This window comes from Hemiscyllium ocellatum, chromosome 7, assembly GCF_020745735.1.
Source record: "Hemiscyllium ocellatum isolate sHemOce1 chromosome 7, sHemOce1.pat.X.cur, whole genome shotgun sequence".
Taxonomy (NCBI): Eukaryota; Metazoa; Chordata; class Chondrichthyes; order Orectolobiformes; family Hemiscylliidae; genus Hemiscyllium; species Hemiscyllium ocellatum.
Genome location: NC_083407.1, coordinates 80,508,918 through 80,523,704, shown reverse-complemented (window position 1 = coordinate 80,523,704; position 14,787 = coordinate 80,508,918). Strand labels below are relative to the sequence as shown.

The window sequence follows — 14,787 nt, the reverse complement described above, 5'->3', positions numbered from 1 at the left end:
AGTTAAACAGTTAGGTTTGTTTGCTGTCCTTTCACTCCAGTCAGCTGCAGATGATTTAGCTTCATGTTACTTACATGTGAGGACTGAGCTCATAGAAATTTCGGTTGCGATATTCTTCTACTTTCTCTGGTGTATAGACAGGCAAATGCCTGTAGGGGTTTACAGATATCACGACACTTCCGATATAAGTCTGTAACAGGAAAGAACAAAAATGCCAATATTAAAATACAATAAATTTTGAAATATATCTGTTCTGAATGATGGTTTTCATGCTGTCAAATGGGGAATTAGCTCAGTTTAAAACAAGGAGTGGGAAACCCAAAGTTCAACTGATTGGGAGGATTTTGTTATTCATTCCCACTATAAGATACTGTTTGGGGATTTTCAAGCAGCTCCAAAGGTGAGCTGGAGAAAGAGAATTCATGTTACAAATTATCATATGGCAAAGCAGTCACAATACACAGCATATTTTGATGAACCTGATATATCCTGGAAGAATGAAGGGCAACTTGCATATTGTTAGGTATTTAAGTATCCTGCAAGTCAGCATTTACTGAACAACCTCCACATCTTTTGCTATCGAGGTATATTTCTTCAATATGATTGAGGTTGGCATTCTATCACAATGTTTCAGTAAAGCATTATCGATAATTGTAAACAAAAACTGCTGTATCCAAATTCTCAGATGAATTTTCTTCGTCGATTTATCTCAAATGTTCCCTTCTCCTGAAAACCCTTTTCCATGGTGGTTTAAAGTTAGTTAGTAGAACTGGACCTTCAATATTCATGACTTCTTTATTTTTCAAAGTAGTGATTGCTCCTATTTTAAATGATCACAGAGGATCTGGGAGTGTGTCTGATGGACATATCCACCCAAACAGACACAGAGAATATCATCGATGTTGTAGGACACTCTTCTTTAAGATAAATGGTAACCTACAATCAGATTTTCAGTGAGCTAACATTGTGAAGACACAATTTAAAGCAGAGACCACACTCTGGATAAGTCACCGAAAGGTGTGGCTGAGATGCTGACGTTAATTAGTGGTGAAGAAAGAACAAGACATTTGAAGAGAAGAGTACTTCCTGCAGAAGGTGGTATGTGCATGGGATGAACTGTCAGAGATGGTGGTAAAGGCTGGCACAATTACATCATTTAAAAGGCATCTGAATGGGTACATAAACAGGAAGGGTTTAGAGGGCTATATGGGCCAAATACTGGCAAATGGGACTAGATTTATTTAGGATATCTGGTCAACATGGCCGAGTTGGACTGAAGGGTCCGTTTCTATGCTAAACATATCTTATGACTCTAAGGCAGGAAAGACGAGAGGAAAAAATAACAAACTGCAAGAAATAATTGATAAGAGAAAGAAGTCTACAATTGACAGATAATGTAAACCTCAAGAAACCATGATTTGGAGATGCCAGTGTTGGATTGGGATGTACAAAAGTTAAAAATCACACGACACCAGGTTATAGACCAACATGTTTATTTGAAAGCACTAGCTTTCGGAGCGCTGCTTCTTCATCAGGTAATCCTTCAACCACCTGATGAAGGATCAGTGCTCCGAAAGCTAGTGCTTCCAAATAAATCTGTTCGACTATAACCTGGTATTGTGATTTTTAAACTCAGAAGAAACCAGTAGACAAGTCAACAACAATTATTTCTCATCACCCATCCCAAATATTTAGTGGTTAAACGATTAAGCGAGGCACATTTTGAACATGACAGGCTTTTCCAAGGGTTTTATGATTTTGCAAATTAAAACTATAAAATGGAGGCAGTGGTGTGCTGTAAGGTTGCTGGGCTAGCAATCCTGAACCGCTGACTAATGTTCTGGGGACACAAGCTCAAATCCCACTATCACAGTTCATGCAACTTGATTTCAATAAATATCTAGAAGTTAGCCTGATGACAACATGTGACCAACGTCAGTTGTCATAAAAAACAATATGTCCTTTAGGGAAGGAAAACAGCCATCCTCATCTGATTTGATCTATGACACCAAATTCACAGCAATGTGGTGAACTCCTAATTGCCTTCTATGCAATCTAAGCTCATGTAGCCAATGACACCCACATCCCATGGTTGATTAAAATCAAAAAAAGGTCCATAATGCAACATTCCACTTCACTATCCAGGAGAGTACCTTATAAACATGATTTCTGCAGAAATGCATATTCAGCACAAAGATAAAGATCAACTGATGACTGACTTGCAATGAATCCCAGTTTTCTAATGGACTGACATTCTTCTCAGCCCTGGAGATTAATTGAAGAAAAGTCACGATGACATTGCTAGGTAGTCAATACTGGTGTGCATGTATCTGTGCGTGTCTACCACCATGGTCTTTCTTTAAAATCTCTGAACAGCCTTTTGAAAACAAAATGACAAGAAAACCAAACCTATCAATGGCTGTTCAGGTTATAAGTGACATAAAGACCAAATGACTATGTTCTTTTGTCAAATATTTATCACACACTGGCTTAATAAAGCTGTATTTGCTGCCATAATATTTTCCTCGACTGTAGATTCCTTCCAGAGTATTGTAATGCTCAGTCTTTACCACTAACAACTTTCCTCAACAGCAACTTCAGAAAAACTGCTCTGAATCAGCAATATAGCATGTTCTGCACCAACCATCCTGTGGTCTCACTAAAACTACAGATTATACAATTTTGTGCTATGAACCAACACCTTCTAAAAGCAGCTTTGAGAATGCCAAATACACTTCAGAGAGCAAAACACAGCAAAACCAAGAAACTCATGATTGACTTTCAGCGGGATGTTACTCATGCCCTCCTATGCATTAGCAGTACAGAGATGGAACGAGCGGAGAGGGTCAAGCTCCTTGGAGTGGTCATCCACAACAAGCTTTCTTGGACTGTTCACGTGGACACACTAGTAACAAAGACTCAGTAACATCTCTTCTTCCTCAGGCAGCTGAGGAAATTTGACATGACTGAATACCCTTGCCAACTTCCATAGGTATACCATCAAGAGCATTCAGTCTGAATGTATCACCACCTGGTATGGCAACTGTACCATTCAAGATCAGAGACGGTTACAGAGTGGTGAACTTGGTCTGGACAATCACAAAGGCCAACCTCCCATCTACAGAATGCATCTACCAGGCCCACTGTCAAGGAAAGACTGTCAGCATTCTCAAAGATCCACCCCACCCTGACAATGTTTTTCTACAACCTCTACCATCGGGGAGAAGGTACAGAAGCCTGAACACACGCACCAGCTGGTTTCATAACAGTTTATTCCCTACTGTTGTTGGAATACTGAATGGACTCACAAACTCTTAACATTCGCCTGTACCTGTGTGTTTTTGTTTTTGCTGTTTACCTATTATTTACTTACTTATGCTACTTAACTATGTGACCTGCCTGTATTGCTTGCAAGACAAAGCTTTTCACTGTGCCGCGGGTACATATGACAATAAATTCAATTGAGGACAAGTACAATAGTAGATGAGTTTCAATCTTACTATTCTGAAGTTTATTTAAATCTAAGCATAAGTGTAATGACAAGTATGAGAACTTGCTCTCTGTTATTCTGCTCCTTACCTCCCACAGTGAGGTAAACATAAAAGTGCTCAATGTCCACTGATATCCTTACTACGGTACCAAAGTTTATTCTTAAAAATATCACTGTCTTAATCAATGCAAGATGGATCCTTTTAAAGCCTCACTTTAAAAGCATTCTTCTGCAAACTGAAGTTTCCCAGACATACTGAAGTTACAGCAGCTGTTGATAACATTTATAACAGAAGCATATGCTCTTAGAGCCAGTTCGACATATGTTTCTGTGTAAAGCAGAGGCTGAAGGAAAAACTGCATAAGTGGCAATTATAGAAGTGACTGTGCTTTACAACATGTATGAAATTAATTCTCAGAGGAGGTCTGGAACTTGCAGTAGGTTCCCTGGGACTCACACTGGGATAAACCTCAAGTATTGCCGGAGAACCATCAGCTTTGCATAAGACACCCTTTGGTTTGCCTGAAACCTGCCAGTCTTCCAGTACAGAGTTGGCCTTGACCTAGTGTTGTGGGTGGAACATTCCAGGAGTACATGCTGAGGGGTGCACTATAGTTTGAGGCAATTGCTGCAGATGTGCAATGGGGTAAAGCTACCAGTCAAGGCCTTTCAGTCATACTACACAAAGGCTGGAAAATTGGTAAAACACCCCGTAGGTGGGTGTTTGAAATATAATGAATAATAATAGTATTAGTAAACATATTGAGTAAATACAAATTAGAATTCACAGAATCTTGCGGAAAGAGGCCATTCGGTCTATTGAGTCTACACCAACTCTCCAAATAGTATCTCACCCTATTTCCGTGATCCTTCAATTACTATGCTTAACCCACCTAGCCTGACAACCCTGGATACAATAGATTATTTTAGCATAACAGTTCACCTAACGTGCACATCTTAATTCTGTGGGAGGAAACCAGAGCACCCAGCAGAAACCCACAGACACAGGGAGACCGTACAAACTCCACACAGACAGTCACCCAAGGCTGGGCTTGAGACATCTGAGGCAGCAGTGCTAACCACTCAGACAATGTGTAACCTGCTTGGATTTGCATTTTCTACATTATTTGAATAGTCATGTAACGTACTTTCAATTTTGTGAATAAAAAGTTTATTTTTGGAAACCAATTAGCAAATACGCAAACTGTAGTTATTTCAGATTCAGGGATGACAACAATATGAAGATCACAAAGAGTGGCGGCAATTTTATGCAAAACAGCTGACGTAATTTTTGATATTACTGCTGAGTGAGCCATCTACAAAAGGCTCATTCTGATGGGGGATATTTGATTTAATTTATTATTGTCACATGTACCGAGATATAATGGAAAGCATTGTTTTATATGCCATCCAAACAATTATACCTTACATAAGAACATCAGCATAATTGAACAGAATGCAGATATAATGTTCTCTACGGAGAAGGTGCAGAAAAGATAAACTTTAAACATATGAGAAGTCAGTTTATAAATCTGATAACAGTGGGGAAGGAAGTGTTCTTGAAACTTTTGTATCTTCAGCCCAATGGAAGAGGGTGGAAGAGAGTACAACCAGGTTGGGAGGGGTCTTTAATTACATTGGCTGCTTTTGAGAGGCAGAGGGACATGGAGCATGACAAAGTAATTGTCTTTTGGAAAGTCAGAGTGTCTGCAGTTTACCAATCAAGTCAATACTGCATCCTTTAACAAAATCAAAAAGTTCACAAAGTGTTAATGGCACCAGATGATAACAATGTGAAAGAGAAAAAGGAAAAAAATCTTAAATTTACATAGATAGCTTACTCCCCTTTCTTGTCACACAGATTATAAACTTTACTGAAGGACGCTAGAGTGGCTAACTGTACAAAATCTATTGAAGAGACTAATGCAAAACATGACAGTTGCATAAGGCTATGATGTAAAAGAGTTAATGTTCATGTTACATTGAGAAACGTATGTAAACCACAATCTGCGGACTAGAGAAGTTCAAATCCATCTTTCAGAAGGAGTAGACATTTCTGTGCTAACTCTCTAATATTCTAGTGATTATGCTTGATCAAATATGGTTGTACTTATTGCTATCATGCAATAAACCTTCTTGCTATCCAGGAACAGTACCTCTTCATTATATGCTCCTTGGTGGTGTATTCTGTTATTAAACACTAGATAGGTCCAAGACAAAATAAAGACCAAAGGAGAATTGGTGGCAGCGAGCTACCTCAAACAATCCTAAAACAGAAACTGCTGGATGGTCTGAAAATTCTAACTGGACCCGAAACGTAAACTCTGCTTTCTCTTCACAGATGCTGCCAGCTCTGCTGAGCCTCCAGCAATTTTGGTTTGCGTTCAGATCCCAGGTAGTTTTTTTTTATTCAAACAATTCCTACCCATGCCAGAACATAATAGAAGTGGTTATCTGGAAAAATAACAGCAACATCTGTAAAACGTAATCAGTGGTCAGCACTAACCTCCACTATCAGTCTTCAACAAAGAAGTTTCATTTCAATAGAAGTAGTAGAACACAGACTTAAAGATGGAGGACAAAAACCGAAACATTCTAATTTTAGATTTCATTGACATGGTAACCAGATTCAGTCTTTCTTTACTTGGTAAAGAAAGACAACAGCAATTGTAGATCAAGTCACAGAATGCTTTATAGGAACTAGACTTGGAGTAGCAGCTAAATTTCTGACTGTTACTGGAAGGTGGAATTTGTTAATGACATTTACTGATGTAAGAAAATATGAACATTATAATTCTGAACGCAGCAACTGAAAGCTCCATCAGCAATTAATTACATCTTGCCACACGATATTACAATGCTACAAAACATTAAAACAATACTCCTTGCATTAAATGTGAATACCTACCCCATTTATTGAACACCTCAAATCGAAACTCAAATCGGACAAATTAAAGCGAGGTCTTACTGCATAGTCTTTATCAATTGGTCCGTAGGAAGACTCCAGATTCGTTATGTGCTGTACATATAGTGGCCCTACTCTAGCAGGATTACCATTAGGTCCATTTTCTCCTGCACATTTGAATGCTTTACAAGCAGAGAGAAGGACAATCGTCAAGGTTGAAGTCTCAGAGAAAATTCAGAGAGATCCAAGGCATTGTATATGATTGAATCATGGGAATTAGTAAAATATAAAAGAAGGGGTCATGAAGTTGGGTAGATCCAAGTAGAATGGATAAGACAATGGTTCTCTAACTCCAAGTCAAACTGCTATGGGCCATTTAATAAGATTAATTGAGAATGATTTCAAACTTTCAGAATCAAAGCAGTTAATAGAAGCTGTACATCTCTCACCCATGCTTATCAGTGCTGAGAATACAGTATAATGGAGACCGCAATTCCCCAATCACAGCCATCTTCCTTCATACTCTGCTCAAATCAGTCTCTTCCTTGAACCACTGCAATCCATGTTTTGTTGTTAGATTGAGAATTGTCACCCAACAACAATGAAGGAATCATAATTCCAAGTCAGGATGCTATGTGAGTTCAAGTGAATCTTGAAGGTAGTGCCCATTTATTTGCTGCACTTGTTCTGACTTCATGAGAATCCATAGAAAAAACATGGCACAGTGTAGACAGCATGGAAGCCCGATTCCTGAAGTTTAAAAAAACCTCAATGTGTGACAAAACTGCTTATGGTAGAATCTTACTCTGAAGAGTAGAACTTGAAAATAATCCTTATGATTTAATTATATATTTGAGAACTTAGATCTTTGTTTGCTCAGCGATTTGTCAATTTGATATCACAGTATGTTAAAGGTGAGAAAAAAAGGATGTCACAAGGCAGGAAAAATTTCAGCCTTTTTATTTAAAAACCCAAGGGCAATAGAGTTCTATAATAGACATACAGCATTTTGTGTGTTGTAAAACTATTACACTATGTCCCCTTAATTATCTAATATTTTAATGTTTAGTTTGTTCCTTTCATATGGCTTCCCTATTTCTATTACTATTTAACCAGGCAGCCAGCTTCATACCTTATATTGAGTCTCAGTTTTAATGATTCTGATAATTACTACTGCATTATTCATCATTATTTCACAAACCTCTCTCTTTTCATCTTAGAAATGTCACATTGCATAAGTATTCTTACAGCACTTGACATTTCTGTAGTTCACTTTGCAGAAGTGGGCTGTGAACTACTGCTGCACTAAATACAAGAGAGAGTTGCAGAACAAATGCTGTACAACATTCTTAAAAGATGATAGATTCCTATTAGGAAAAAAGTGACATGAGCGAATGGTTGCAGCTGCAGAGTTAGCAAACTGATTGGGTGAAAGTACAGACAAACAAATCAATAGCTTTCCTTGGAAAAATAAATGCTAATAAACTTACAGAAAACTTAAACAAATGGACTGTGTTTTTAAGCAAAGGGCACATAAAATATGTTGGGTGACTAACCCACTGCCATCCTACACATTCTCAATTCAGTCTCCATAGTACACAGTAGTTAAGGGACCACAGGCCTGCCAGCTCTTAGGTCTATTGAGGCGGTTCTGTGGCCAATTAATGCATACTTAAGCTCTCAATCAACCTCCACTGCCACAAAACACTGAATAATGAATGTCTTGGAGCACAGTGGTAGTGTACCTGTATAAAAATTGAAAGAACTGCAGATGCTGTAAATCAGAAATGAAAGTACAATTTGCTGGAAAAGCTCAGCAGGACTGGCAGCATCTGTGAAGAGTTAATGTTTTGGAACCAGTGACCCTGCCTCAGAACTTCCAGTTAACTCTGTTAACTCTTCAGAGATGCTGCTAGACCTGCTGAGCTTTTCCAGCAACTCGCGTTTTGATAGTGTGACTATAACTGGGCCAGAAGAACTGGGTTCTTGTGTCATAACATATCTGAACAGGTTGATTTAACAGATCTATTTTGGACAGATGAAGGCAGACATAAGGAACAGAAATAGTCCATTTGCCACCATGATTTTGCTCAGCCATTTAAATAAGATCATGGTTTCCCCAATTGTGGTCTCAACTCACTTTTCTGACTAGCCCCATTAACCTTTAATTCCCTTGTTAGCAAAAAAATCTACTACTGTTTTAAAAACATGCAATGATTCTGCCTCCACCACTCAAAATTCCACATTCTTATAATGTCCAGACCAAAATAAAATCTCTGCATCTCCATCTTAAATAGGAGATTCATTATTTCTAAAGGAGAAAGTGAGGACTGCAGATGCTAGAGCGCAAAGTCTAGAGTGTAGTACTGGAGAAGCACAGCAGGTCAGGCAGCATCGGAGGAGCAGGAGAATCAGCATTTCGAGCATAAGCCCTTCATTAGGAATCATGCTTATATCCAAAACGTTGATTCTCCTGCTCCTCAGATGCTTCCTGTCCTGCTGTGCTTTTCCAACACTACACTCTTGACTCCTTATTTCTAAACCATATTCCCTTGTTCCAATTTCTACACAAGGGGAAGCATCCCTCTAGAATCTATCCCATTAAGTCCCCTCAGGATCCTGACAAAAAAAAACACCTCTAATTCTTCTAAACTCCAACCAGCAACCTGTCCAACCCTTGCTCATAAGATAACATCCTCACCCCAGAAATTAATCATGTAAACTCCTTCTCTCAACTGTTCAATGCAATTATGTCCTTTCTTACCAATGCACTGCATAAATGTAGCAAATCGTCTCTACTGTTACATTCCATTCAACTTGCAATACATACCAAAATTTGTAACCAACGTCAAGAAAGGGAAGTGGAGTATATTTCTTTCTTTCTTTCTTTCCTGGGGTAGGATGCGCTGTGCCCTTTCAGTAGTTCCCTCAACAATCATCCCTCCTAACCCCTCACCCACCTAAATCTTTGTATCTCCCTCCTCGACCTCCATGCTCTGACCACGACCCCTTTGCTCCAAAGTGTGAATACCTTATTCCATCCCTCCCAAAAAGCCCAAAATTACCCATCTCTAGTGCCCATCATGCTTCTTCAAGAGAGTGCTAGTAGTTTGCCATTTCATCCCACTACCGAACTCTGCCGCTATTTGACTGGGAATTCTCAGTCCAATCAGACTGGCTGAAACCCCACACAGTGTTTTCTTGCATGGGGCGGCCTTTTGAAAAAACTGAGCAGATATCTAGCACTCCTAGATTTCAGCTACATGGCCCCCTTCAGTAGAAGTAGTGTGAAAAATCATGTTAATGCTTAGCATTTCAGTAATTCTGATTGCTGATCTGGAGTGACTAGTATTTTTGGGGGATAAATGAAATGATTTTAACAATGTGTTAAGTAAAAGGTCCTGAATCAGCACCATATTCTTGCTGCATAGATGCTACCAGATCTGTTGGGTACTTCCAACAGATCTGGTAGCATCTATGTGGCAAGAATGTGTTGCTGATTCAGGACCTTTTTCATTTTTATGTCAGAGCTCCAACACTGACAGCAATTACTTTTATGTTGCTACAAAAGTCAGCCAGCAATAGGTTTTGGTTTCTATTGCTCTATGATGTGGAGTTTTAAATACTTGACATCTTTGTTTTCCATGCCAAAATAAATTCATATTACAGCAAATCAGAAGGTTAACATAACAAAATATTTGATTATTCAAAGCTGAGTTGAATAAAACCAAAGACTTTTTGTTTTCTCCAGTCATTTCACTCGGAAGTGACTGAACTTTTCCAGATTGAGACACACTGGACCGGTGGTACAGCTATATAAAGCAAGTCCGGAATCTAGGGATATTTTTGTTCTCTAGCCTCATTTGGTATAAAACCAGCAATAGATTCATTTTAGAAGTTGACCCTTATTTTTATTGACTCTAATAAGATGTTCACGAACCACACAGTGTTCATGTAGTCATGTTCATTTTCCATAAATTGGAAGCAGACTTGAGACTCGGGTAAGACGTACTCAACGTGAATTACAATGAACATGTGGCAGCAGTAATGCTCTTTTTATTGTGGTTTCAGTTTTCCTGAAAGACAGGAAAGTCAGCAATCAAATCCAACCTCTTTCAATACCAAAATACGACTACACTGCATAACTCATGCTCATTTATTGCTGCCTTTCATCAGTGTTTAAATGTTTACAAAAGGAGAAGGTCACACAGGTTTTTAGATCAATTTTGATCTGCCTGCTGGGAAACATACTTATGTTATGAAATTCCATAGCAGAAATTTCTAACCTAAAAATTCTCAATCTTTCCCAAGAGATCAGCCAAATGTGAGGTGTTTCATTTTGCTAAGACAAATCAGGGGGACATATATGCTTAATATGTGCTTAATGGTAAGGCTCTGGGGAGTGCTGCTGAACAAAGAAACCTAGGGGTTGAGGTACACTCTTCCTTGAGAGTGGAGTCACAGGTAGACATGATGGTGGAGGCAGCATTTGGCATGCTTGCCTTTCTTAGTCAGGGCACTGAGCATAGGAATTGTGAGGTCATGTTGCCGCTGTACAGGACATTAGTGAGGCCACTCTTAGAATACTGCGTTCAATTCTGGTCTCCCTGCCATAGGAAAAATGTTGTTAAATGTGGAAGTGTTCAGAAAAGATTTACAAGGGTTTGGGCTACCAGGAGAGGTTGAATATGCTGAGGCCTATTTTCCTTGGAGCATTGGAGGCGAGGTGACCTTCGAGAGATTTATAAAATCATGAGACGCATGGATAGAGTGAACATCAATATCTTTTTCCCAAGATAGGGGAGTCCAAAACTAGAGGGTAATGGGTTAAAGGTGAGAGGGGAAAGATTTAAAAGGCACCTGAGAGGGAACTAGTACCCCAAGTTCCCAGTGTATCTGAGCTTCCTAGTGTCCCACCATTAGTTCAGTACTCCCTGGTTTTGTTATTGCTTCCAAAGTTTCATCCTTAAACTCTTCATTTTATTTTGTGTTACAATTAAATTAATCTTCCTGTTAACACAATAAATTTCAATCCTCAAAACATCACAATATGGTAACCTTCAATATACCAGTGACTCCATAAAGGATGATTAAAGTAAAAAAAAAGAGCTGAAACATTCTGCAGACTGAATGTTATTACTTATCAATTAAATTGCCAAACATCTTTACAAAACAAGTCAAAAGCCCATGTATTAATATAGAGTAGCAAGATTATGAACCATGTATTACAATTATTTTTCTGGACATTTGGAGGTACAGTTATAAGGTGTAACTTCAATGTTATAATAATAAAACTTTAGTGATAAGAAAAATTAGAGAAAGAATCAATTTGGCCCTTTGAGCCCGCTCCAACATTCCTGAAGACCATGGCTGACTTTCTGTCACAACTCCAGTTTCCTGGTTACTCTATTGCTTCACTGAGACACCAAAAAAAATCCATCACTTTTTTCAGAATGAAACTCTCAGAATTGAAACCAAGTTACTTCGTGTTTTTCAAACCAGATGCAAGACCAACTCTTGCATTTAGGTGGTCGGATTGACCTCAGTTAGGTCTTGCCACTATTTTGAACAATCTTAATATCAATGCCCATTGCCCACACATACCCTCTAGCAGACTAGACAATCCCAGTTCTGGAAAACAATAAATTTTGGTAATACAAACATGTTGGTTTTGAATGGAGAAAGCATATTATCATTTGAAAACAAAATTCAATGCAGTTCATAAATAAGTACATAGTAATTGGTATTTTGGAGGTACTTACAACAGTTGGGTTTGAATTAATGAAAAAATGATTTAACATTAGCAATTGCTTTTACAGCAGTACAAACACAAACATATGATTCCAAGTTATTTATACTTATTCACTCATGCTGCTCTATGTTTCATGTAAACTTGAACTTGCATTTAAATGAAGGCACATTACTGAGCCCAAGCATCCAAATTATACCAACACTGATTAAAGTTAGTGAATAATGAACTGCTCACTAATTAAAAGCCTAAAAATTCATCTGAAGTGTCTCAGAACTTTAGAAACACTTATTTTCATGTTTCAAGCAATGTTAAGAAACTGAACTGTCAGATTTAAATTGCAGTTGTCATTAGGATTGTCAACTCTGGTTGAACACTCTCCTGATGGTGTCACTATGTGGCCTCTGCCTTCAAACACTCCATCTCCACGCGTGTTACTGATCACTCAACAACTTCCACACATCCAACTCGAGTGGAAATCCAGTGGATACTTTATAACCCAATTGGATAGCTCTTGATAGACTAAAAAGAAACCTCTCCATATATCCCAGCATTTTCAAAATTAAACAATAGGTTTTAAAAAACTTAGCACTGAGCTACAGAAGGAGATATTAAGTGAAATCAATAAAACCAATGCCAAACAGGGAAGCTTTAATGAGTGCCTTAAGAGAGGAAGGTAAGGGAAAGAGACAGATCGACAGTGTGGGGAGAGAAATCCTAAGCTTCAGGCTAAGCAACTAAAAACATACAGCCAATGATAGTAGAATGATTAAAATTGGGATTGCTTAAGTGAGCAGAATTAGATTAATGCAAGAATCAAACAGACTTGTCGGGAAGATGAGAGAGATATGGAGGGCAAGTTCATGGAGAGATCATAAAGAAATTTCAAAAAATATAACTAAGAACTAAGATGTTATAACTATCCTGTGTATGGATTGTGCTAATACCTTCGATCCCCACTGACATCCAGCTTAGAAGTCATTTATTTTAATGTACATCATTAGCTACAAATACAGCAAATTTTTTCATATATTAAAAATACTATAAAACCACTAATGACAAATGCTACATAATCCAACTGTCCAGTGCGATTATGATAAAGGAACACAAACCTACTTATATTCTTAAAACACCAACCATATATTTATTCAAATTAATAGTTTTAAAACACCTTGCATTCATTTTATTCCCTTTAATTTCACACCCCTTTATGATAGGCCAAATATCAAGATATCAGGAAAGGCAGAGCTGGAAAACCCATATATCTAGCGACTTTAAAATAATTAGAGCAATGCAGCTAATCAAGCTCTTAAGGGACTGCCACTTCAAATGACAGGCAAGGCTCTACGTATATTGAGCAAATAACCTACTTTGATCAGTTTTTCAGATCTCATAATTAAATTACATTTGACACGAAAGCCCCAATTCACTTATCTTCCAACTGAGCACCACAACAGCTTATATTTAATGATTGACAGTTTTATCTGAAGATCCAAGTGATAAGTTATCATTTAACTCAAGGACTTAAATAATAAAACGGCCTCCAGTTATAAAGTGCTTCATCTCCGTGTAAAATAAATTTCTCAAGGACACTAATTTTCTCTTCATCTTTTTTAAAAAAAAGTACAGTTTTATTTTCCTTTCCTGAGAAACTATTGAGAAACTAATATTTATAGATGTTGATCACCAGGATTGAAAATATATGATAATATAGAGAGGTTTTATGGCTCAAAGCTATAAAATACACACCCTCACCACTACTAATCACATCATACAAGCAACATTCCCTCCAAGATGTGCAGCCGTTCTGAGGACCTGCACACACTACTAGGCGTGCTACCATGTTGATTTTGGAAGTCACTTCAGCACGTGGTCTTTGGAAGTCTGAACATAAAAATAAAATTAGAGGGAATATAAAGTACCAACCGAGTTATCTGATACATTTCCTGCCAATATCCTCTTTCCTGATAGAGACATCTACTGACTTAGACTAAGGCTGTATAAAAAAAACCAATTTATATAGTCTAGTGAAGCGAGGCTCTTATTGTAAGTAAGCTGCAGTGTATAGCGTACAAAAACAAAGTACTGGAGGGACTCAGCAAATCTGACAGCTTCTATCGACAGAGAAATATAGCTCCCAAAAGAGAAAATGCTGGAAAATCTCAGCAGGTCTGGCAGCATCTGTAAGGAGAGAAAAGAGCTGACGTTGCGAGTCTAACTGACCAGCGTTGACAAAGGGTCTGTTAGACTCAACGCTGGTCAGTTAGACTCGCAACGTCAGCTCTTTTCTCTCCTTACAGATGCTGCCAGACCTGCTGAGATTTTCCAGCATTTTCTCTCAGTTTCAGATTCCAGCATCCACAGTAATTTGCTTTTATCCAGAGAAATATAGCTGATGTTTCATGTTCAATCTTGCTTCTTCAGAACTGAAGGAGCTGGAAAACATCCCAATGTCTTCATGGTTGTTTTTGGTTGAGACCTACTGTATGCATTCCAAATAGATTGTTCCCACTTTTGCCTCAGTTTAAGTAATAGATCCCAAATCTTTTGTGAACTCAATAGTCTAACTTTCTTCTTCGTCTTGATTTTTCAGCTCATGCATCTAAAATACTGCTTTATTACTTTAATTCTAGTTTCACAACA

At 38.1% G+C, this 14,787-nt stretch overlaps 1 protein-coding gene across 4 annotated transcripts in view; it reads right to left on the bottom strand.

The window, feature by feature from the left end:
- Positions 1 to 14,787, bottom strand: part of myo1b (myosin IB) — a 267,061-nt gene that overhangs the window by 226,610 nt on the left and 25,664 nt on the right. For all 4 annotated transcript variants that reach the window (XM_060827383.1, XM_060827384.1, XM_060827386.1 and 1 more), the window contains exon 3: positions 75 to 190. In XM_060827383.1, the coding sequence (XP_060683366.1) occupies positions 75 to 190 (116 nt within the window). The remainder of the gene's footprint in view (positions 1 to 74; positions 191 to 14,787) is intronic.